Here is a 23,748-nt window from a genome sequence, read left to right as displayed (position 1 = left end):
TTACCCTTTTTGTTTTTAAGATTGTTAGTGGCTTTGGTCGTCTTCATTTTGTTTAGCCTTGGTTTGATTTGTGTTATTAGTTGTGAACTCTTGTAGATTTCGTTTTTTGTTGAACTCGATAATTTCCTTGTTGCTTGATTGTTGGATTTTTTTTTTTTTATATATTCCTCATTTGTTATAAACTTATAATATAAGCTCTCGTTTTGTAATAAAAAAAAGTTATAAAAGATCAAGGAAATAATGATGTGAAGCATACATCGAAATCTAACAAGTGTATAAAAAAAAGTTGATTGTATGTAAGTATGTTACCGAGTGATTTAATCACAATAAAATGATAAATAAAGCATTTATTGATAATTTCTTCCACTAAATTCTTTTTGGTGTTTGTCGTTTATTATCATCCCACCTCGCACGTTTCCCGACACGCATCCAACACTACAAAACACTCCCAAACTCCTGTTTCTTTCAATCACACAATTATATCCTACCAGAATCAGCTTCGATCTTTGTAGTTAATAACGATTAGATTTCTACCTTTCCCGATTTTCTTTCAAAGATCTAACGTGGGGTTTCGTTTTCATGATATGGGCATATATTTCTTTCCTAAAAGATCCAATCTTTGAGCATGAAAACGTTACATAATCGCAATATGCAGATCAGGTGTTTGTGAAATTGTCTCTGAGAACAAATATTTCGTTTTCTGCCCTAATTTTATGCAGTCAAGGTTAGTGACAATGGAAGAAGGCAAAGACCCTACAACAAACTCAATTAGGACTAATCAATCAAGGGTTTTTCCATTTAAATTACTTAGATTTATGTTGTGTCTTTTGGGTGTAGGCATTATTCTTTCAATTATTAGTATACGAATGAACCGAAACTTGGGAATAAGGAATATTGTTTCAGGAACACAACCTTGTTTTCAAGAACCTATAACTTTACAAAATTTGATAAAACCTCCATCTAGTTATATACATAGTATGAATGATAGTGAATTGTTCTGGAGAGCATCATTTGTTCCTCAGATTAAAGAGTACCCGTTTAAACGAATACCAAAGATTGCATTTATGTTTTTAACAAGGGGGCCATTGCCCATGTCACCATTGTGGGAGAAGTTTTTTGATGGTAATGAAGGACTTTATTCGATTTATGTTCATTCTTTGCCTCATTATACTCCTAGTTTTCCGACATCTTCGGTCTTCTTTGGGAAGCAGATACCTTGTCAGGTAATTATTTATCTTTTTTTTTGTTCATTTTTTACAGTTTTTGTTGTTGTATGAGATTACAGATTCTGTTGTTTAACTTCAAGCCGTACTTGAATTCCTATAAAAACAGGTCATATGTCTAAGCTGATCCTAAATTCTTATGATAACAAGACTGAAAACTGTAACGGATCAATTGAATATAGATATATTTATTTTATCATAAGTTCACATATCTGTTTTCATGTGTTGAAAGTCTTGTCTTATGTCTTTCGGTCGTCTGTATATAATGGCTGTAAGTTGAACCTGGCTTTCTTCTTTATAATATTCATTTTGGCACTAAATGGCACATACTAAAAGTGAAATAGTTCGTCTGATAAAAAGACCAAGAACATGACTGAACAGATTACAGCTGATAAGTGATAAGTAATATATTTGTTTCTAATCTCAATTCCATTTTCTGATCTTTATACCTAGTTGTGTCAAGGTTTAGTTTTAGTGCTAATGTGAAATTAATTGTTTCATTTTAAATGACTCAAATAAAAAGATATGGAAAATGGGAATGGATTTAAAATCACCCAATGTCTACTTTCTACGCATATAGCCTACTAAGGTTTTTGCTTTCTGCAAGTTTTGTATTATTATTTTGATAATAATAATTTTTTCTTTTGTTTTTTTGGTAACTAAACTAACAAATTAATTTTAATATATTAGCTATTGACTAAAGGTGTTTGTAGTTCAATCAAATCCTACCAGTACTTGAAAAAAAGACAGATTTTTACCTGAACCTTCTTTGACCCAACCCGCCCTTCTTTCCAACTGTAGTAGGTTTGACCATGACTTCTATCTTACTTATTCAGTTACCATACATACTCTTATATATTCCATTGAGTTTCTGAATAGAAGTTTTTTATGAAGAAATTAAACTCACTTATACCTGATTCTATGTAGGTGGTGGAATGGGGAAGAATGAGTATGTGTGATGCCGAGAGAAGACTTTTAGCCAACGCGTTACTCGACATTTCAAACGAGTGGTTTGTACTCTTATCTGAAGCATGCATACCCCTTCACAATTTCAGTATTGTTTATCGTTACATATCAAGATCCAGATTCAGCTTCATGGGTGCAGTTGATGAGCCCGGCCCGTACGGCAGAGGTCGATATAATCCTAATATGTTACCAGAAGTCAACATCAGTCAATGGCGAAAAGGGTCTCAATGGTTTGAAACCAATAGGAAGCTTGCAGTTGATATCATAAAAGATACAAAATTTTACCCAAAATTCGAACAATTCTGTAGACCCCACGCGTGTTATGTTGACGAGCATTATTTTCCTACAATGCTTACAATTCAATCTCCATATCTACTAGCAAACAGGAGTCTTACTTATGTAGATTGGTCAAGGGGTGGTGCTCATCCGGCTACATTTGGGATGAATGATATTAACAAGAACTTTTTCAAGAAAATAGTCGAAGATCAAACGTGCATTTATAATAATCAGCCAACTTCTGTTTGCTTTCTTTTTGCAAGAAAGTTTGCTCCTAGTGCTCTCGATACGTTGTTAAAGCATTCGACTGAATTCTTTGGCTACTAATTGGCAGGTTTTGTCATACTTACAAATAGATACCAGTCACTGTTGGACAGTTTTTTGTTGAATAACAACCCATTCAGGTAGTTGACAGTTTTATAATACATATTTGGAGTTTTTGTATTAGTATGAATCCTTTGTTTATGAAACTTTGATGCCTTCGTCTTAGGTGGCAAAACAGGTATGACCTATATTAGAAAGGTTAGTGATCTGTACACCGTCAAAATTTATCCATGCAGCTTTAAAACCGCTTTAGAGCGTTGTACAATAAAACATTATAATGCATGTTTGGTGGTGTACATATATCACGCTAGGAAGTCTAAATGGGTTATGTTTAGGTTGGGCTGATTTGCCAATACTTATTTTGTAATGTAATAATTATGGATAGAAACTATATTGTAATGTTTCATATAATTTGATTTAGACTTGCACATTTGAACTTCATCTCATTATTAAATAACTATCATTTGCATTATATTATCAAATCAAGGTAGAAGTATTAAAAATATCCATGAGTTTAAAAGAAATATCTCAAATTGTAATAATCAGTTTCAAAACTCAGTGTCACACATGAAGAAACATCAAGTTGTGTAACCATACAAGTTATAAAAAACTGGAATCGGTACACAAATAACACACGGGATTATAAAATCAGTTCACTTAATTTACATTTACATTTACAAGGCAAACTAAAGCATAATTATTATGATCATGCATTTTAGACAAAAGTCAAACTTAAATAGACCCATTGTCAATGACATCAATTGTTTATATGGCTTAAAAATAGTCCATGTTAGCAGGAACAATATAACTCGCGCAAAGTAGGCCATATGAGATAACCAAGACACTTCCTAATGTAAACACTTCATAATTCATCTCGTCGATCTAGATGTTGACTTTGACTGAGGTATGTAGCAGCCAAAGACGCTTGCATTGCAGCGCCATATGGAAGAACATCTTCATTAAGTTGGAAATACGGAGAATGTAGCAACGGGATATTTTCATTTTTTCCGTTGTTCATACCAATAAAGTAGAAATAACCAGGTATAACCTCTTGGTAGAAAGAAAAATCTTCAGCTCCCATTAATGGCGGCATTTCTTTAACGTTATTGACACCAAGAACGTTTGCAGCAACATCTTGGAAGAACTTGTGCAAGCTCTCGTGATTTATGGTGGCAGGGAAAAAAGGTTTGGCCTTTGTACTGAACTCAACGGTTGCATTACACCTATTAACCGTTGCTTGCCCTACAATCACCTGTTTTTGTGATAATCAGATATAGTGATAATTGTTTTGGTGTTCACAAAATTTTAATTATATAAAAAATTAATAGAATTAATGACCATACAGCAATACATACCTCCTCTATTCGTTGTTTGAGTTTCATGAAACTTTCTTTGGAGAAAGCACGAAAGGTTCCACCAATGGTGACTGAATCTGGTATGACATTAAAAGCACCACCTCCATGGAACATGCCAACTGTAACAACCTGAAAGATATTTTCTTTACAGTACAAACAAATACATCATCATATAATGAGGTGGCAAAGTGGGTGGGTTAGGTACCAATTCGAAAGGGATCAGGTCATGTTGGGTTGACCCATAAGTACTTATAAAACTCTGCTATATTTTTCTTTAATTAGTTAAGTCTTATATTACATGAGTATAAGTATATGATGATTACAAAACTAATTTTATAACCATAAGATACTAACTGAACAAAACGAATTACGAGGTTACATGCATTAGAATTACACATTAGACTTCCGACGTGTTCCTCTTTTTTCTAATACCCATTTGACCTTTTTGAGTTGCAACATAACCCACTCATATCAAATATGAATCAAAATTGCCACCTCTAATGCAACAAAAGTTACCTGAGAATCAAGAGGATCGGCTTCTCTTGATACAAGATGTTGTAAACTGACAACAACATTTGAGGCTGCTAATATAGGATCAATTGAGCGCTGAGGAATGGCGGCATGACCGCCTTTTCCGGTTATGACCGCTTCAAAAAAGCCACTTGCCGCCAAAATAGTACCGGATCGAGAGAACGCTTGACCCAAAGGTTTCTCTGGAGCAACATGTAAACCAAATATCGCTTTCACGTTCTTAAGAGATCCACTATCTACCACCACCTTTGCACCGCCTCCTCCTTCTTCTGCCGGTTGAAAAACCAAAACTACGGTTCCCTGTCAACGATAGTTTCAACGTATATGATATATACAGTATATTTTTATATATATTGGAACGGCTAACACACACACCCATTTGTCCACGACGGGACTCGAACTCATAACCTCAAGGATGAGACTACTGATACCACTGGGCCAGAAGCCCTTTGGTGTAGTCTATATTAATCATGAGCATTAAACAGGTCTCTTATACCATAACAAACCCGCCTTTAACTTTATAGTCGAATGGTCCAACGGGATTAGGAAGATTCTTTGTTACATTACTACGACTCGTTATAAATTTACTTGTGTCAATTTCAACCCATTTTTCGGTTTAGTTTTATCTCAAACAGGTCAAGTAAGTCCAACACAAAAAATTCGCTAACTTCAACTAACCAAATTTAACTTTGCAATATATACGAAACAAACATACCTTCAAAAGATGGCTATGAGTTTTAAGAATCCTGGCTGCACCAAGAAGCATGGTTACATGACCATCATGACCACAAGCATGCATCTTTCCAGGAACTTTACTCGTATGTTCCCATTCCACCATTTCCTAATCACAAAAATCGCAAACCATATCAATACAATTTGTATGCTACATGAGTACATCCTAGTGCTGCAAACAAGTCTAGTTTTGTATCAGATAATCCACTCGAACTCTGTCAAAGTCAAACTTCATCGCGTATAATTTGAAGGCCCATATTCTTGCAAGCTTTTCAAGCCTTATTTTGTTACATAAAAAAAGTTAGAGCTATCAAATCGAGTTCAGGCTTCTTTTCATTCCTAGCTTCATATAGTTGGCTACTAATCTGATAAGTCAAAGCTCAAAAAAAAAAAAAAAAAAAAAAAAATGGTGAAATAAGTCCCTCAAAAGCTCATCAATCTCAACTAATCCGTAGTAAAAATAATATCAAATTTAAGTCAGTTCATCAAATTTTGAGTAAGTCAACGGTCAAATTTATTTTATATCAAACAACAAAAAGTGAAATAAATCTTTAAATTGAATCAGCTTCAACTATCTTACAAATCCTTTAGACAATTAAAAAGATAATGAAATTACTTTTAGACGTAAACAAAACCTGCATAGGAAGAGCATCCATATCAGCCCTTAAAGCAACAAAAGGAGGTTCACCAGAGCCAATGAATCCAACAACACCTGTAACTGCAATTGGGTATTCATAAGAAACCCCTAATATATCTAATTCTTGTCTAATAAGTTTACTTGTTTCAATTTCTTCATAACCCAATTCAGGATTCTCATGTATCTTTCTTCTAATCCCAACCATCCAATTAAAAATTTCATCTTTTTTAGCAAATTCAAGAAATTGCTTTGGAAACTCAGAAACAGAAACCCCGGTTGAGATTTGAGGTTTATATAGCGAGACGATTAAAATTATTGATACCCAGGTGGAAAGTTTCATCATTTTCTGTAGTTTCAGTGAACTAATGATACAATTGAGTTTTTGGAAGGATGGGAAATGAGCTAATTTGTGTGCGTGTCTCTAATGCAGAATTAAAATGATGAATTGAACTAGGCAGCCGGCAGTTGATCAATTCACGTGCCTTATTGGAACAGTCACGTGCACGATTCATTTTTTAAACTTGAGTTCATATCTTGTACAGTATTTTGTACTCCGTATATTTTTGGAAAAGTTATTGTTAATACTTTTCAAAACTGAAACTCGAAGATTTTATTAACAAATGTAAGTTGAAATATGCACAAAGATATTCATCACTAAAAACTCGTTTAACAGTGAGTTACTTTAGTTGAGTTGTTCAAATTTAAGAAATCAGTTGTATAGCTTATTTACTACAACGACGTAAGAAATCAGTTGAACGATCGATTTTCATTCATTATTGTTGATGATGCCTTTCGTTGTTGCCAACTTTGATAAATCGCCATCCATTCATTATTTTGATTTTCAAATGACATATTTTATATCTTGATTCTTGAAATCATACTAGCAATTACGGCATTATTATTGGTAAATACTATGCATTTTGACATGTTTATGTACTAAGAAATAAAGTAAAGTGGATGAACGAAATTCAAAAGAATCAATTTCAATAAGTTTCAACTTAAAGCCTAAATTTACAGAAGACTTGGTTCACAACTTTAAGAGTTGAACCCATGTAAATCACATTTCTTGAGAAACTATTTGTCCTTGTGGAGATTACTTTGCTTCTACCAGTTGAAAAGTCGTTATTTGTGTGTACATTTCTCCTTACCAACCATGCCCTAATATTTCAAGAGGCCAAGATACATAATTAGGACGTCTATAGTATCGTAACAACGGAAGCGGTACTTGGCTAGACACTCAGACATAGTCATAACGAAAGTGGTAAAAAAAAATTATAACAATATATTTCTATACAAAGCTCATTAACAGTTACTATCCCTGATGAACACAAAATATATTCCTAACAAATATATTTCATAACAATATATTCCTATATACTTCTATACCAGAATAATATCAAATATCTTATACCAGAAACTGGATCAACAACTATCTGTCAAAGGGGCCAACTGGCTTTAAAAATTGACAATTTTTACCAATTTGACTAAATCGACATTTTAAACTATTCCGTGTATTTGTTTTAAACAAAACAGAGTAGAATTGTCGCTTCTACTCTAGTAGAAAAGAACTGGAAACATTCATCTTTAATGAGCAAATGTGATACACCTGAGCACAATCAACATTCAGGAATTGTAGACTTATCCATCTCACTTCACTGCCAAAAAGGATATAGTAGCCCAGTAATATGTCACTTCACGTTTTGGATCACACGAACATCATAAATTTAAGATCGGAACAAACACTCCTATAGGAAAGTTTCTAATGCAAAACTAAGAGAGATGAGGCCTATTTTTTTCTTAGCCGGACTAGTGATTGCTCTTTTTTCAAATATAATTCTTAGTTCTTTACTACTATGCACTTAGCTCCCACCTTGGGTTCGGGTTTATTCAATTCTTAGCTCTTCACTGTTGTGCACTTATCTCCTACCTTGGATTTGGGCTTATCCAATTCTTAGTTCTTCACTGCTATGCACATATCTCCTACCTTGGATCCAAGTTTATCAGTATAGGAAAACACTTGGCAATCATCCACTTTCTCAATGAAATTTAGGAAAATGATATATAGGCCTATTTAGGGAGACCTAAAGTAGGCATAAAAACATGAGAATAACATAAGTAGTAATGTTCAACCTATAAGATTAGAAGAGAGAAACAGCGTAATGTACTGTCAACCAATGAATGAGTTATGCCTACTCTCAGGTCCATCCAAGACTTGTAAAACATTACTCATGAAATTAATGACCAATGCATTTACAGTGATTAAACCTCAAAATCTTATGAAAACCAAGTCCGATATAACTGTTACAACTGTTACAAAAAGACCAACAAGAATCTAACAATAACATAGACATAACGGTCCAAATACAGCCAATGAATCTATAACCTACACAAGTCCATGTAAATATCAACGTACAACAGGACAAGCAAGCGTACACAGCCATTTTATATCTTACCAATAATATTTCTTACCAGACTCACTCATTAATACACCAGTGACTTTGTAAGACCATGGATAAATGATCAAAATAAAACATATGCATCATATTATATCCGTCTAACATTACAAACTCACAAACCCTAACAAGTATGGAAACAAATTCAAGGAGAACCATCTGCTTGGACATTTTGACCGAGCAATCAGTCATATCTTGCTCAAATCTTGGGTGGTCAGGGAAGGTTTGGGAGCCGGACGGACTATTCCGGATAGGCCGCGTACATCAAAGTTAAAAATACTCGCCCTCCGGGGTAACCCGAATACCCCGAACGGGGAAAACCTCACAACTTTCATTTAGTGCCTAAACACTGGCTGTAACCCATTAGCTCAACTTAATTACACTAAACACAAGATATAACTACGCAATCAAACTTAATCACCGAATGTAAAGACGAGTCAGGGCAAAGTAACCATATCCAAATAAACCAAATAAAAACAAGCGTCTGACATAGAACTCCATCCATAACATCATATCATATCATTCATTATAAGATTAGAAGTTCTTTAACAACAATGTATAATAACAACGGATGTAAATGATGTTTGGTTACCAAAGTTAAAAGATTTTGGTAACTATGTTACCTTTTTGCTGAAATTTCAGCAAACATACAAAGATATAGTCGAAAACGGTGAGCAGAGGCGGAGGTACGTTGCTGGGGTTGGGGTCAATTGACACCAACCAAAAAAAAAAAATTAGGCTTAATATATGTGATTTAATAATATAAACTTATGGAATATGGAAATATGACACCAGCCCATTTACAAAGTCCATTCAACCAAAATATAATGTTATGGTCAAATATTTCGGCGGCTAAAAAGTCTGAAATATTTATATTTTATTTATTATAATGCATACCCTTTTATTAGTACTCCGTATAATCTAATTCCAACTGTAAATTATATTAGGGTATAACTCGTCAAAAATCTTATCGCAATTGGTGGTAAGCGTGGTTTCTGCTTCGTGTAAACGAAATGATATTATCCGAGATGCTCAGAAACATAGATTAGAAGAAGAAATTGCTAGTGGTGAAATTGAGACAGGAACAGGGAAAAATCAAGTACGTTCTCTTGTAAGAGCGGGAGATACAAGATGGGGTTCTCATCACAAAACAATGTTAAGTTTGAAAAAGTTGTTTACAGAAGTTGTTAACGTTCTTCAATATGTTAAAGAAAAAGGTGATAATGCTTTAAGTCGGCGTCAGGCATCCGGTATTTTAACCTATTTTGAAACCTTTGATTTTGTGTTCTATTTGCACTTGATGTTGCACATTTTAGGTCTTACAAATGTATTGTCACAAGCTCTTCAAAGAAATGATCAAAATATCCTAGAAGCGGTTTCGTTGGTGCAAGGAACGAGAATTTCACTGCAAAACTTTAGAGAGAATGGGTTTGATGGGTTATTGAAGGAAGTAAATGCATTTTGTCAAAAGTATGGTCTTGAAATGTTGAACATGGATGAAGTATATGTTGTTTCAAGAAATCGAAAGACGAATATTACCAATCAACATTACTTCAAGGTTAACATTTTTAATACAGTTCTGGATATGATAATTCTAGAATTTGGTGATCGCTTTAGTGAGGTAAGCACCGAATTGCTTACTAATATGGCGGCTTTAAGCCCGCGTAATTCGTTTTATATGTTTGATGCATCTAAGTTAATGAAGTTGAGTGAGATGTATCCTATGAATTTTAATCAAACAGAAAGGGATCATCTAAAGCGTGAACTTGATGTATACTATGAGATTGTGCGTCGAGATGATAGATTTTTGAACTTAAAAGGGCTTGCCGACCTTGCTAGATTGATGGTTGACACTGAAAAACATATTTCATTTCACTATGTCTATCGGTTATTAAAACTTGCTTTAGTTTTACCCGTTGCAACTGCAACGGTCGAGAGGTGTTTTTCAACAATGAAGCTTGTGAAATCAGATTTGCGTAATCGAATGAATGATGAATATTTGAACGGGTGTCTTCTTGGTGCCATAGAAAGAGAAGCACTTACTAGTGTTACAGATGAAGCAGTTATGGATCGTTTCCAACGGATGAAATCTCGTAGGGGACAATTGTGTTAAAAAGTAACTTGGTATTTTATGATAGTACTTAATCAAGGTTTGTAAATTAAATTTTTTGAAATTGTTACATTACAATATTATTACAATATTATTTTATGACCCCATCCACCTGAAATTCTGGCTTCGCCACTGACGGTGAGATACAAAGATTAAAAGCTTATTTTAACAAGGTAGAATAAAAGGTTGGAAAAATCTAACGGAATACCCCCGGTTAAGCCACATATACCAGAGTTGGATAAAATACCTGCGTTTATACATAGATATTGTAATGGCAGATTTACATTTTACTAAAGCATTAACATTATATGCAAACATGAATGCAATTAAGAGGTTTAAACCAGTATAAATTCACACAACTAGAATAAAAGTTCAGCCAAATATACATATATTTATTCCAGTCATAGCATATAGTAAGCATAATATAATATTATACCACATAAGTAAATCGTTATCATATCACATTCAACCACGAGCTTTAAGTTCGGCAAGACGTCTAGACAAATCATCTTCATCAACCTTCTCAGCATTCGTAGTTGGCACAGCATGCGCAGCAGGTTGCGGCAAACCAACCGAAACCTCCAAACCGTAATCATCCGCAACTTGTTGCATCAAACTATTAACTTCACCTTCAGGAGTCGATAACGACGTGCTTCCAGCCATCGAACTCTCCATAAACTCAGCTTGTACTTCCATATTAACAAACTGTTTCTCAAAATTATCCATAGTTTCAGACATTTTCTGTAAATTGCCTGTAGCTAACGTCGATTCGAGCGATTTGACAATCGATCCCATCGATTTGCTAATTGTATTCATTTTCGCTTGCGTATCGAGACGAGCGACAACGGCGTCGAGACGAGAGGCTAATCGGAGGTAATTCATTTGTTCGTTACGTTTACGGATTGCGTTTTCAGCGTAGATTCTTGCTCCGTCCATGTTTCCTTTCTCGATTGCTTTTTTAACTTTGAGTTTTTCCGATTTCTCGTCTTTTTCGCATTTTCTCGCCTGACGTTGAAGGCTTTTGGCGGTGAATTTTAGCTCCATGATTTGATTCATCAATTTCTCGGCTTGCCCCATAGCTTTGTGTATAATCTATCAATTGATTGATGGACAGTTATGGTGATTGATCGTAGATTGTAAGATTTGCGTTTTTTGTAGGCTAGGGTTTGGTGTTTTATAATTCTACGAAGATTTGGGGGATTTTAAGCTTACGAATATTTGATGGCTAGTTTGTAAGATTAGTCCTTCAAATTTTAGAATGTACATAAATGGCGCAATCTTAACTTAATACTTGATCCATTTCAAGTAAATGTTCAAAAATTACATATTTATTTGTCTCAAATGATTAAAAACTTGTTTTTCTCATTTGTACCTTTTTACAAGTCTATACCTAAAAGTTAAAAATAAATAACAGTTGGCTCTGAAAAAATTGTACTTTACTTAAAACTTACTCATAAAAGATTAAACTAATATTTTGACTTAAAAAAATTTGTACTTTACTGAAAAGAGTATGATAAACATGAATTGAATATTTATTTTACTACGGATGAAGTAATTTTTTATATTTTATAAGTATCAATTGGAAGTTTATTATCTTAAAATAGTACGTAATTATCAAACTTTTAGTTACGGATAGTAATGATATCGGGACGAGTTTGGACCAGATTTAGGTAATCTCAGACCTGAATCCAATTAAAAAACCGTCCCAAACCTGGATTCAAACCCGTCGGTTCCCCATTTAGTTAATAACTAGCGGTTAAATAACTTTCCCCAAAGATATCCGGGTCCCCATTTACTTACGAACTATTAAGTAAACGAGTTTTTCAATTGGTGTTCGAGTCTTTTTTTTTTCGATACGAACCAGATAATTGGGTATTCGGACCGGGTTATCAGGTTTACGGGTCGGGTATATGAACTCGGGTCTTTTTTGGGTATACGGCTAAAACCATCCCGGACCTGAACCCGCATGCAACAGCTGCAGGTATCATTCTACAGCATTGCTCATTTCAGCATTTGATCATAGCATTTCATCATAACTTGATACTGTTATAATTTAACAAAAACCACTACCTCCTAATAGGCACTGCACGCTTCCGTACAACAATCGACTAGTTTTTACGCAACATTTCATACCAAGTTTATACCATTTCTATACAAAACCCTAACCATTCAACAACCTAGCCATCACCACCACTCCATTATTGTACAACAGGCGTCGGGCAGTTTACGAACAAAACGTATTAATCAAACATTAACTTGCTAAAAAAGCTAAAAATCCCTACCTAGTTTTAGTAGAAAAAAAAAACAAAAAAACGACCTGCAGCCATCAACGACAACCTGCGCCCCTCTTCAGTAATAAAAAAATTTACCGCTTTGAATTTATACCCAATGCTGCATTTATCCTACTGAAAACAACTTTTAGTGGAACACATGCTAAAATAGGCTTTGTAACCATCCCTGTTTCACTCGGTCTGTTGGAACCCGTTAACGATGATAAGCTTCGAATTTTCTTGTTAGACGACGCCCCATTGTTCCTCTTTGAATTCTTGAAGGCTTCCGGAACCATATGAATGTTTCCGTTGACACCATTGACCGAATCTAACTCGGGACTACTACTAAAACATTCAGAATCGTTCATAACATCTACTTCAAGTGAATGCCCGGTTATGGGTTGGCCCGTTAACTTACTCATGAGAGATATGTAAGGAACATTCTGTGGAAAATGGCCCACTTTAACCTCCACGTTGACGTCATACAGCGAACCCAATTCGTTTATGTTGTAAGCAAGCTCCGATGGCTCGTATTTGGGATTAACTGTAAAATGGGATTGACGATAAGGCGTTAATCTTTGTGGGGCCATTACATCAACTGTTTCTTCGATATTGACTTGTGTTGACGAATTAGCAAGAGCGTTTGTGTATGCAAATTTCTGCAAAGCTCTGCGTTTATTTCTTGATTTTCTTTTCCCTTTATGCTGCCATCTTGAAGTACCATTTTCTTCAATTTGTTGGCTCGTATAGTTAGTTATACCAACAGCATCACCGGAACTGATGGAACCAGATTCGTTAGTTTCATTGGGTCCCAACGATAAAGTTTCAACGAGGCTACTTTGACCAGCATGAGCTACAGCACCTGCATAGCCCGGGTATAACAACCGTGAAGAAGAACCTGGAGTTCAGTAAATTTTGCATTAGCAAAAAAAAAAGAAATTACGGGCTCAACTTTGTTGCAACTACTACTAAAATAGTCATCCGAAACAAATTATTTGATCCCTAACGGTCTAAAAACTAAAACACCACGCCTCGATAAGGCTGCAAACAAGTCTGAGTTGAACTCAACAGGGCTCAAGCTCAGCTCTATAAGATTGTAATTTAGGCTGCCAATAAAAATACACTTTAAGGCTTTAAGCATAAACTTGTTGTACCTTATGGTTCAATGTCATCATCACAAATATCTGGCGGTTACAGTACAACTGTTAATGTATGAAATTAATTCTTATTGACAACCCTTAATACAATAAAACATGACTACACGTCAAAACCCTTGTATAGAAGACTTACAATAATGAAATTCAATAACACTATAACATGACTTTCCGAGCCTTTAAAAAATATTTATTTTATTAAATATAAATAATGTTGGTCTTTTCCGAAAGATTTATCAACTCGTAGTCATGTTATACTTTTATTTATTTAAGGAGTTTCAAATTACATATATTTCTTTATACACATGTACTTATTTTTTAAAGATTGATAAAAGCTAGAACCAAGCTAGATATATAGTACAAGCAGTTTTAAAGCACAAACTCGGGCTCAAACTTGATAAGAGCTCGACCCTGACTCATTTGCAGCCACTGGCGGATCCAGTGTATTAAGAGGAGGGGCGCCTGCCCCCGGTGGATTTCGAAATTTTAGTGCAAATTTTTTCGGTTTTTCAATTTTGCCCCCGGTGGGGAAAAAAATTGCCCCAAACCCTTCATATTTTGCCCCAAAACCTTCATATTTTGCCCCAAAACCTTCGTATTTTGCCCAAAAACCTTCAAATTTTGCTCAAAAAACTCTATATTTTGCCCCAAAACATCTATATTTTGCACACAAAAAAATTCCCTACGTTTTAAAAAAAAATTCGCCCCCGGTGAAAAAAATTTCTGGATCCGCCAATTGCAGCCCCACCCCCAAATAGTAGAACTGATATATATTCTGGATTAGGAAAAAGAAAAAAAAAAGAGTAGATAGTAAGTAACAGTACATAATGCCAAATGCCTCTTAAAGGCACTCAAAATGAAAATTCTAAACATGAAACATACCTGCAGTCTGTTTCTCGTCTCCAATAAGCGGAACATCAAACAGCATTCCGGAAGAATCGTAATTCTCAATTAACTCATCAATGCTCGATATTTCTTTCTCCTTCTGTTTTCCATTGGTTGCATTATTTGTGATATCACCATTACTGTCTGAAAAACTCGTCACCAATTCATTATTCAGAAACGACCCGTTTGTGCTCATAAGTTGTTCACACCTAACAGGAACAGTTATCATCGTACTACTCTTTAAAACTTTCGATAACATTCGGCGTCGGTTTCTCTTTTTTAAGTAATCATGTACATGTGCCACTTGTGTCCGCCTCCTCTTAAATGACGAAACCGCCCCTGCAGTCCCGATATCTTCGAGTCCTCGCATACGCTTCTTACTTCCTTCCATTGCATCATCTTCCGTTGAATATTCCTGAGGCGAAATCGATATGTGTTCTAAGCTACTTACTTTATCTGATATGTTTTCGGTTTCTTCATCGGATTGTTCACTGTTAGATGAGTCATTTGGGTCATGATCTGCTGAAGCAGCACTACGTGATAACTCCGGTGAGGTTGTGTCGGGACAATGTTTGGACGATTGGGAACTTTCAATTTCGAGGGCGTGAAGAATTGCATCGTCTCTACGTGCGTATTTGACTGTTCTCTTGTAGGACATTGAAGCAGCGTTCTTTGCTTTTTCAATACATTCATCATATTCACCACATCGAAATGCCTTTATGCGTTTTGATTTCTCAAAATTATACCAGTCCCTGCATCACATTAGACAATGATTATTGCTAAAACAGTATACACAAAGTATTTTGAAGATCAATCTAATTGTAATTGTAATTGTAATTAATAGATTAAAAAAAATGTGTTAACATGAATTTAAAGTCATACACAACTACTAGAAAAGTTTACAACCTCATAAATTGTGTTATTCAAGAAACATGATTACTAATGAAATCAAATAAAATTAGCAATATCTGATTGCGACTTCCTACCTTTACTTGTCAATCACCCACTAATTTCATATATATGTAAAATAGTTAATTATCCACTACCTTTAACATAGTCAGTTATTCTAAATTGGTGTTAGTTAACAAACTAATTCATAGCTTGCTAGTTAAGCATGGAGTAGATGAATGAACCTTCACCCATCGACTTATAAATCGGGTTGTATTTTACTATGTATCTCTAACGGGCCGAAAGCCGTACAAAGTGTACATATAATATATAAAAACTACTATATCATTTATCAGATTTTGTTAACTGCAATATTATTGAGATGGTTATGGTTATACTTGATTGTATTATTTTTGGCACACTAACTATTAATTCATATAATATAATAATAAGTTCAAAATCTTCAGATTTACTTACAATTACATAAAGATATAGCAAAATACGTTTCAATTGTTGGCAGAACGTTGAATTCGGGTGGAATAAGTAAAAAAGTCAGACTAAAAATGCTTTACTACAGCTCAGACAACTAACAGCTATTACCACATCCTTAACTTTACCGAGCTTCAAAAGTTAATCATTAGCACTATAAGTAATAACTAAATAACTAATGTGGGACGATAATTAGTGTTATTTTAACTACATATAAGTAGCATATCCGATATCAAACCAAATTTATAAGAGCTTAGGGGTGCCATCAGAACTTAGTTTTAAGACCTTATTACTTTTAGCAGAAAAAATCATTTTTAGCTTATTTGTTTAGGGTTACTTATCCACAGTTAAAATATCGAACAAGTTGATAAGCACTTAAGTTCTTGGATAACCGAATCCCAAACATCCATATCTCCATTGCAACAAAATATAGTCCTACATAAGAGACTATTAAAATGTACTTTTACTACTTAGAGTTGTAAAATTAAGTCTGTCATATTATGTTCATCTAAATCTAAATAAAAATATACTTGAAACGCTATACAATTAATTTTAATCAAGAATTATATTATCGTTTAATCAAACTTACAAACACAATGAACGTTATCAACAACATATAAGCTAAGAGGGTATTTGGGTGGGCTTATTTTTGTTGCTTATTGCTTACAAGCAAATAAGATATAAAGTGAAACTTATTTCAACCTTATGAAACTCCCCTAATAATTAAGCAATTAGGGTCAGCAAATAAACTCATCCTAACGCACAACATAAGCTTATTGGGTTGAAATAACCATATAAACTACAGGAATAAGCAACAAAAAGAAGCCCATCCAGATACCCCCCAATACACATACAACTGCCATAATGCAAACTAAAGCATTATACATTATGGTAATAGTTATTATCAAATATTAATTATTAATTATAATTATTAATTATAAGGAAAATGAATACTTACACACTGGCATCCTCTCTTCCTAATAGCTTAACCGGAGTACCCGATCTAGGTGTAAGCAAACAACTTTCTGGTAACTCATCCGAACCCAATATCCGACCCGGCCACCATGCCCCATTTCTTCTCCGGACCCAAACCAACCCACCCACTGTTGGGTCTAAAGGTTTACCATTTTCTTCACAAGAACTACCCATTTCCCTACCCTAAAAAATGCCCTAACTTTAAACACCCATCAAATATTACAAAGATAATGTAAACAATGATATAAATCTTGAGTTAAAATAGGGTAATTGGATAACCTAATGGATTTGTTCACAAACCCTAGAACAAAATTGGAATTGAAAATATCAAATTCAATATTAGTAATATTGCATGCAGGGAAAAATCCCACTTTAGGTTATACAGTAATTTTGATAAACGGATCAAGAAATAGAATTGTAAACTAAATTTGAAAAAATTATCTTGTAAGTTTCGAAATTTGATAAGTTTGAAACTAGCAGAAATGATTTCTTTTTGTGGGTTTATGCATAAAAAAAAATATGGCTTCTTGTTTTTCCAAGTTTTTTTTTACTTGTAGGGTTATTTTATCATCAAATCAAACCTGGGTTTTAATGGTGAACGATTAGCTTTAAGCGTTTTGATTTAGGGTGAAATTTGGCTTCTTTGTAGTGTGTGCAGAAAACAAAAGAAGAGGGGGAATAGAGTGTGTGTGAGATTGTGTGTGATTAAATTTAGTATGCTTTAACCTACCTTATACTTCTGTTTATTGTCTTCCTTGATCCCTCTTTTCTATTAAAAAGGATTATAGGAGAGCAAATCTACCTGAAAGCTCAAAAAACCACGAGGGTGCGTTTTGTTCATGAAATTTCGAGGAATTTTATGAAATTTGCATTTCAAATTCCATGAAATTCTATGTTTGGTTAGAGATTTTTAGAAATGATTTGAATTTGAAATTTCATGAACATGGGATTTCAAAATCCTTTGTATATATAATTGATTTAAAATCCTATGTTTGTCATTTTCATGTTTACTATTACGGTTTACGTTTTACGTTTGACGGTTTACGTTTACGATTTACGTTTTACATTTTATGTTTTACGTTTTACGTTTACGTTTACAATTACGGTTTACGTTCTACGTTTTACGGTTACGTTTACATTTTACGTTTATGTTTATGTTTTATGTATTACGTTTTACGTGTTACGTTTACATTTACTGTTTACGTTTCACATTTATGCTACACTTTTTCGTTTTACGTTTACATTTTACGTTTACGTGTTACGTGTTACTATTACATTTAAGGTTTATGTTTCGCGTTTACGCTATACGTTTACGTTTTACGTTTACATTTTACGTTTACGTATTACGTGTTACGTGTACATTTTACGTTTTACGTTTTACGTTTACTAAATACGTTTACGTTTTACGTTTACGTTTTACGTTTACGTTTTACGTTTTACATTTTATGTTTATGTTACGGTTTACATTCTACGTTTTGCTTTATATTTACAGTTTACGTTTCATGATTACGTTTTACATTTACGTTTACAATTTATGGTATACGTTTTACGTTTTACATATTACGTTTTACAACAAATGTTTTACATAACGAATGATAGGATTTCAAATTCGAGGATTTTATTTCCTTTGGGTTTTGAAATCCTGGGATTTCATTCCCATGAGATTTCAAATCCTCGAACTAAACGCCATCCAATTTTTTTTAATAGCTAATTACATTTGAATAATTTTAGTGGTTGTTTAACTCAAAAAAACCATAAGTCTCGCAGATATATTTGGTCTTATACTTAAAGTTACCGGTGTCCTATATAATTTGAAGAGTACTTTGTAAAAAAAAAAAAAAAAATCAAACTAACGATTTCACGGGACCTCATTGGTTATACACTAGATTTTCCCATGATTTACGACTATAAATTTTATGCATCCCTTATGTTCGAACACTAGTAGTGGTGACGACCTAATCTTAATGTTCATACTACAATATAATATGTGGAATTTTAAAATTGATTTAGTATATGAGTGATTTAGTGTTCTAATTCAACGTTCAGAAGAGATAAATAGTATTATTATTGTTTAATATTATGTGTTTTCTAAAGACAGTTTTATGGATTGTTGTTATGATTTATTGAGGTGTTGTACAAAGCGGTTAATATTGACTTTACATGACGGTTTATAAACATAAAAAAGTCATTTTTCACCTTAATGACATCCATAAAAGCCGTTACTAAAAAAATCTTAATATAAATATTTTTTCTTATTATTTAGTACATTTTAATTTGAATATTTAACAAACAATATTTTTATATGTACACAACTAAACATACTTTACAATATTGTATAGCACAACACAATATCTTAAAACATGTTTGATTATGTAAATATAAAAAAATAAATTTTGTACATATCATCACTATTAAATTAAATGTAAGTATGAAAAGATGCAAAATACCAATAAATAATTTGTGAAATTGCAAGAGCTGTCAATTTATTAAATACTGTTATAAATCTAGTAGTTTATAACTACATTTAGTAGTCTATTCTTAGCAACAAGGCTTCTTACTAATAAATATGAACAAATAATAAAGAAGAGAAGTAGAAAATAATTTCTATTATGAAAGTATCGGCGCATTATATCCTTACATTTCAATTGGTATTTATAATACTAAACTTTACTGTATAAAATCTACTCACAATATTTCATATTTGTCTTTTACTTGGTGGATTAATAAATATGTAGAATAAATTGTCGGCCATATAATCATAACTTTTATGATATCACAACACTCCCCCTTGGATGAAAATTTTGTTTCGTTAAAGAACAACTTGTACTGCCTCGTTAAAAACCTTGCTAAAGAAAACCCAGTGGGAAAAAACTTTAGCTAAGGGAAAAAGAGTGCAGCATAAAATTGACTCCCCCTCAAGTAGGTATCGCCTCAGCTATTACATCTTTTGAACATGCCTCGTGCCGATATTGTGAATGTGTTTTCTGAAAAGAGCAGTTGGGAGTGCTTTGGTAAAAGATGAGTAGATTTGTTGCTGGATTAAACATATCTCGTTTCAATTTGATTGTCATTAATGCGATCTTGAGTATATGAGCAGAATCTAAGGTTTTCATCTGAAACTTTATCATCTAAATCCTTTATGTACAGTTTAGCCCCGATGATTTGTCTACAGTCTCCTTCATAGTTTACTCAAACCGGTGTTTCAATTCCTATTCCCTTTCAGTCCTTTTCTGAGCCTTACCAACATACCATACTTTTCCATCAAACTTATGACCGTTAAGACCGTCTATGGCTTTAGTGCCTCGTCAGCATTTTTGTTTTGTTCTGTCACTTTTGATATTCTTCTTTCATTTGTACTATGCAAGCTGCATTATCTTCATAATAGTTGTTGGCCTTTTATAGCGTTATAGTCCACAAGAATCAATAATGATTTGTGTCATTGATCTCAACCAAACACATTTTCGAGTAGTTACATGTAATGCAATCACTTCGTCATGATTTGATGATGTTGCAACAAGTGTTTGTTTTAAGAACGCCATGATTTTGTGGTACATCCATTTAGGAATACATATCCAGTTTGAGATTATCTTTATGAGGATTAGATATATGACCTGCATATACATAATCAACCAAATCTTGTTTTGAATCGTTAGAATAAAATAATTTTAAATTAGCAGTTCCTCAAGAGTATCAAAATATGTACTTGATCCCATTTCAATGTCCTTTTGTAGGGGCAGAGCTGAACCTTGTCAACAAATTAACTGCAAAAGAAATTTCAGGTCTTGTACAATTTGTAAGATACATAAGAGCTCCAATTGCACTAAGATATGGCACTTCTGGTCCCAGAATATCTTCATGATCTTCACAGGGACGAAATGGATCAGTGTCAACATTAAGTGATCTAACAACCATAGGAGTACTTAATGGTTTTGCCTTGTCCATATTGAAACGTTTTAAAATCTTTTCTGTATAATTTGTTTAATTTGATATACAAGTAAACCATTAGGCATATGTTCAATTTGCAAACCAAGGCAATACTTGGTTTTTCCGAGATCTTTCATTTCAAATTCTTTTATTAGAATTTGAATGGCTTCATGGATCGCTTTATTTGTACCTATGATGTTAAGATCATCGACATAAACATCTATGATCACATATCCGGATGTTATTTTCTTAATGAATACACATGGGCAAATAAGATTATTTGTATACCATTTGCTTATCAAGTAATCACTTAATCGTTTATACCACATGCGACCCGATTGTTTCAACCCATATAAAGACCTTTGTATTTTGATTGAGTACATTTCTTTGGGTTTTGTGTTGGATGCTTCTGATACCTTAAATCCTTCAGATATCTTCATATATATATATCACTATCAAGTAATTCATATAGATAAGCAATCACAACATCCATGAGATGCATTTCTAAATTTTTAGAAACTGCCAGGCTGATTAAATATCTAAAAGTAATTGCATCCATAACAGGAGAATAAGTTTCCTCATAATCAATTCCTGGTCTTTGAGAAAAACCTTAAGCTACAAGTCTAGCTTTATACATTGCAACTTCATTTTTCTCATTTATTTTTCGCACAAAAATCCATCTGTATCCTACAGGTTTCACATCTTTAGGTGTGAGAACGATAGATTCGAAAACTTTTTTTTATTGAGCGATTCAAATTCAGCTCGTATTGCTCATTTCCAATGATCCCAATCATGTCTATTTTGACATTCCATGACAGATTTTGGTTCTGGATCACCATCATCATTCATGATGTCATATGCAACATTATATGAAAATATGATTTTTCATTTCATTTCGGTTCCATAATATTTTTGAATGTGCATAATTGATTGAAAATTCCGTATTTACATCATCAATCTCCTCTGCAGAAGGAGTATTGATTTGTGGTTCTTCTTGAACACTTTCTTTTACCTCATTATCAGCTGATTTTCTTTTTCGAGGATTTTTTACTTTGGAACCAATTGGTCTCCCACGTTTATGGCGTGGCAAAGACTCAAGAGTGACATTGACATTATTGCCAGCTTTTGGAATTTTAATTCGAGCTGGAGCATTTGCTGCTGGTATATATGATTTAGTCACTCTTTTTGTATCTGTAAATGCATCAGGCAATTTATTCGCAAGTTCTTGCATATGCATTATTTTTTGAACTTCGATCTCGCATTCTTTTGTGCGAGGATCAAGATACATTAATTGAGGTTCACACTATGAAACATCATTTTCTTTATTTTTTATTTCTCCCCTTAATCTATGGAACAATGTTTCATTAAAGTGACAATAAGCAAAACGTGCTGTAAAAACATCATCCGTCATAGGTTCAATATATCTTATAATTATAGATGTTTCATATCCAACATATATTACCATCCTTCTTTGAGGACCCATTTTAGTGAGTTGTGGTGGTGCGATAGGAACATAAACCGCACAACCAAATGTTCTAAGGTGGGAAATATTTGGTTGATAGTCAAAAGCAAGTTGCAAGGGAGAATATGTGTGACGATCGCTCCAAATCCATATGAACGAATACGTCATTCATCGATTTCACTGAGAGGTATTTGACCTCTATATGATACGTTTTATAAACATTGCATTCTTTTAAAAAGGTATACCATAAATGAATAATTAAATCCAAGGTTTTCGACATCTGATGATTTCTACATATAGACAATCACCGTAAATAATAGTTTACAATAATACTTCCGTTGACAATGCAGTCAAAATAGATACATGATGATGGTTTTGTGAATGCAATGTTTTCTTGAATAAAGCATGTATGACTCCATGCACATAGCTTGTATAACATATAAGCAAACAGCGGAAGACTTTTAGGAACCTGAGAATAAAAAATGTTTAAAAGTGTCAACACAATGGTTGGTGAGTTCATAGTTTTAATGTTGCGCATAATCTGTATATAAAGGTGGATCACAAGATTTCAGTTGTTTCATCCAGAAACGTTTATCAAAATATTCTACAAGATTGAGCACCCTGGTAACTAAACTTTAACGTTATAATAAGTACCCCTGCTTTAACATACATGCAACCAACATGTACAATACACGCACTTCAACATGTACTAAACTCAAATAGCATACGTCTGTTTTATAGTTCAGGCTAAGGTTTCTATACCTGGAACAGACGGGGATGTCAAGCCCTATGGATCCATATACAACTACTCGCGCCCACCAGTTCTTATAACCTGCAGTTACTAGTTACCAAAGCTAAGGGATTTTCGGTTCAAACTCGGTGTAGAATTTAGTATGTACTTGTATCCATTGCGTTTAAAATAAAGTGCATGTATTCTCAGCCCAAAATATATATTGCAAAAGCAATTAAAAAGGGAGCAAATGAAACTCACCTTAGCAGCACATAAAGTCGTTCACTGAAATGTGACTGAAACTCGGAATACCAAATAACCGTAGATCTCAACCTAGAGAACATATGTTGATCAATAAATGTCT

General features: G+C 33.7%; 5 protein-coding genes across 5 annotated transcripts; 2 read left to right on the top strand and 3 right to left on the bottom strand.

Annotated features, from left to right (window-relative positions):
* Window positions 1-437: 437 nt before the first annotated feature.
* Window positions 438-2,948, top strand: LOC139840040 (glycosyltransferase BC10-like). Its single transcript, XM_071830263.1, has 2 exons — window positions 438-1,223; window positions 2,151-2,948. The coding sequence occupies exons 1-2, from the start codon at window positions 714-716 to the stop codon at window positions 2,790-2,792; spliced, it is 1,152 nt and encodes a 383-aa protein (XP_071686364.1). The 5' UTR covers window positions 438-713; the 3' UTR covers window positions 2,793-2,948.
* A 481-nt stretch (window positions 2,949-3,429) lies between these two features.
* On the bottom strand, window positions 3,430-6,472 carry LOC139904597 (IAA-amino acid hydrolase ILR1-like 4). Its single transcript, XM_071886532.1, has 5 exons — window positions 6,043-6,472; window positions 5,391-5,516; window positions 4,661-4,975; window positions 4,145-4,273; window positions 3,430-4,041 (listed from the first exon to the last, which is right to left on the bottom strand). The coding sequence occupies exons 1-5, from the start codon at window positions 6,385-6,387 to the stop codon at window positions 3,652-3,654; spliced, it is 1,305 nt and encodes a 434-aa protein (XP_071742633.1). The 5' UTR covers window positions 6,388-6,472; the 3' UTR covers window positions 3,430-3,651.
* Window positions 6,473-8,630: 2,158 nt separating this feature from the next.
* LOC139839466 (uncharacterized) lies at window positions 8,631-10,610 on the top strand. Its single transcript, XM_071829531.1, has 4 exons — window positions 8,631-8,720; window positions 9,140-9,167; window positions 9,445-9,747; window positions 9,814-10,610. Exons 1-4 carry the CDS (start codon window positions 8,631-8,633, stop codon window positions 10,608-10,610), a joined length of 1,218 nt encoding a protein of 405 aa, XP_071685632.1.
* A 318-nt stretch (window positions 10,611-10,928) lies between these two features.
* LOC139840080 (ESCRT-related protein CHMP1B) lies at window positions 10,929-11,767 on the bottom strand. Its single transcript, XM_071830299.1, has one exon. The coding sequence runs from the start codon at window positions 11,682-11,684 to the stop codon at window positions 11,073-11,075; it is 612 nt and encodes a 203-aa protein (XP_071686400.1). The 5' UTR covers window positions 11,685-11,767; the 3' UTR covers window positions 10,929-11,072.
* Window positions 11,768-12,677: 910 nt separating this feature from the next.
* Window positions 12,678-17,938, bottom strand: LOC139840121 (uncharacterized protein At1g51745-like). Its single transcript, XM_071830348.1, has 3 exons — window positions 17,252-17,938; window positions 14,914-15,668; window positions 12,678-13,775 (listed from the first exon to the last, which is right to left on the bottom strand). Exons 1-3 carry the CDS (start codon window positions 17,440-17,442, stop codon window positions 12,973-12,975), a joined length of 1,749 nt encoding a protein of 582 aa, XP_071686449.1. The 5' UTR covers window positions 17,443-17,938; the 3' UTR covers window positions 12,678-12,972.
* Between the last annotated feature and the right edge of the window lie 5,810 nt (window positions 17,939-23,748).

The sequence above is a fragment of the Rutidosis leptorrhynchoides genome, chromosome 4 (assembly GCF_046630445.1).
Source record: "Rutidosis leptorrhynchoides isolate AG116_Rl617_1_P2 chromosome 4, CSIRO_AGI_Rlap_v1, whole genome shotgun sequence".
NCBI lineage: Eukaryota > Viridiplantae > Streptophyta > Magnoliopsida > Asterales > Asteraceae > Rutidosis > Rutidosis leptorrhynchoides.
This window is presented reverse-complemented; position numbering and strand designations above follow the sequence as displayed.

What these genes read in the sequence shown, in the direction of transcription:
- LOC139839466 (XM_071829531.1), top strand. Translation starts at nt 8,631, where the DNA reads ATGGAAACAAATTCAAGGAGAACCATCTGCTTGGACATTTTGACCGAG. An exon ending in ATCTTGGGTGGTCAGGGAAG is followed by an intron (nt 8,721 to 9,139) that starts GTTTGGGAGCCG and finishes CTGAAATTTCAG; the next exon opens with CAAACATACAAAGATATAGT. An exon ending in CAAAGATATAGTCGAAAACG is followed by an intron (nt 9,168 to 9,444) that starts GTGAGCAGAGGC and finishes AAATTATATTAG; the next exon opens with GGTATAACTCGTCAAAAATC.
- LOC139840040 (XM_071830263.1), top strand. Translation starts at nt 714, where the DNA reads ATGCAGTCAAGGTTAGTGACAATGGAAGAAGGCAAAGACCCTACAACA. An exon ending in GGAAGCAGATACCTTGTCAG is followed by an intron (nt 1,224 to 2,150) that starts GTAATTATTTAT and finishes GATTCTATGTAG; the next exon opens with GTGGTGGAATGGGGAAGAAT.
- LOC139840121 (XM_071830348.1), bottom strand. Translation starts at nt 17,442, where the DNA reads ATGGGTAGTTCTTGTGAAGAAAATGGTAAACCTTTAGACCCAACAGTG. An exon ending in GGAAGAGAGGATGCCAGTGT is followed by an intron (nt 15,669 to 17,251) that starts GTAAGTATTCAT and finishes AATGTGATGCAG; the next exon opens with GGACTGGTATAATTTTGAGA. An exon ending in AGACGAGAAACAGACTGCAG is followed by an intron (nt 13,776 to 14,913) that starts GTATGTTTCATG and finishes ACTGAACTCCAG; the next exon opens with GTTCTTCTTCACGGTTGTTA.
- LOC139840080 (XM_071830299.1), bottom strand. Translation starts at nt 11,684, where the DNA reads ATGGGGCAAGCCGAGAAATTGATGAATCAAATCATGGAGCTAAAATTC.
- LOC139904597 (XM_071886532.1), bottom strand. Translation starts at nt 6,387, where the DNA reads ATGATGAAACTTTCCACCTGGGTATCAATAATTTTAATCGTCTCGCTA. An exon ending in TGGATGCTCTTCCTATGCAG is followed by an intron (nt 5,517 to 6,042) that starts GTTTTGTTTACG and finishes TTTTGTGATTAG; the next exon opens with GAAATGGTGGAATGGGAACA. An exon ending in CCGATCCTCTTGATTCTCAG is followed by an intron (nt 4,274 to 4,660) that starts GTAACTTTTGTT and finishes AATATCTTTCAG; the next exon opens with GTTGTTACAGTTGGCATGTT.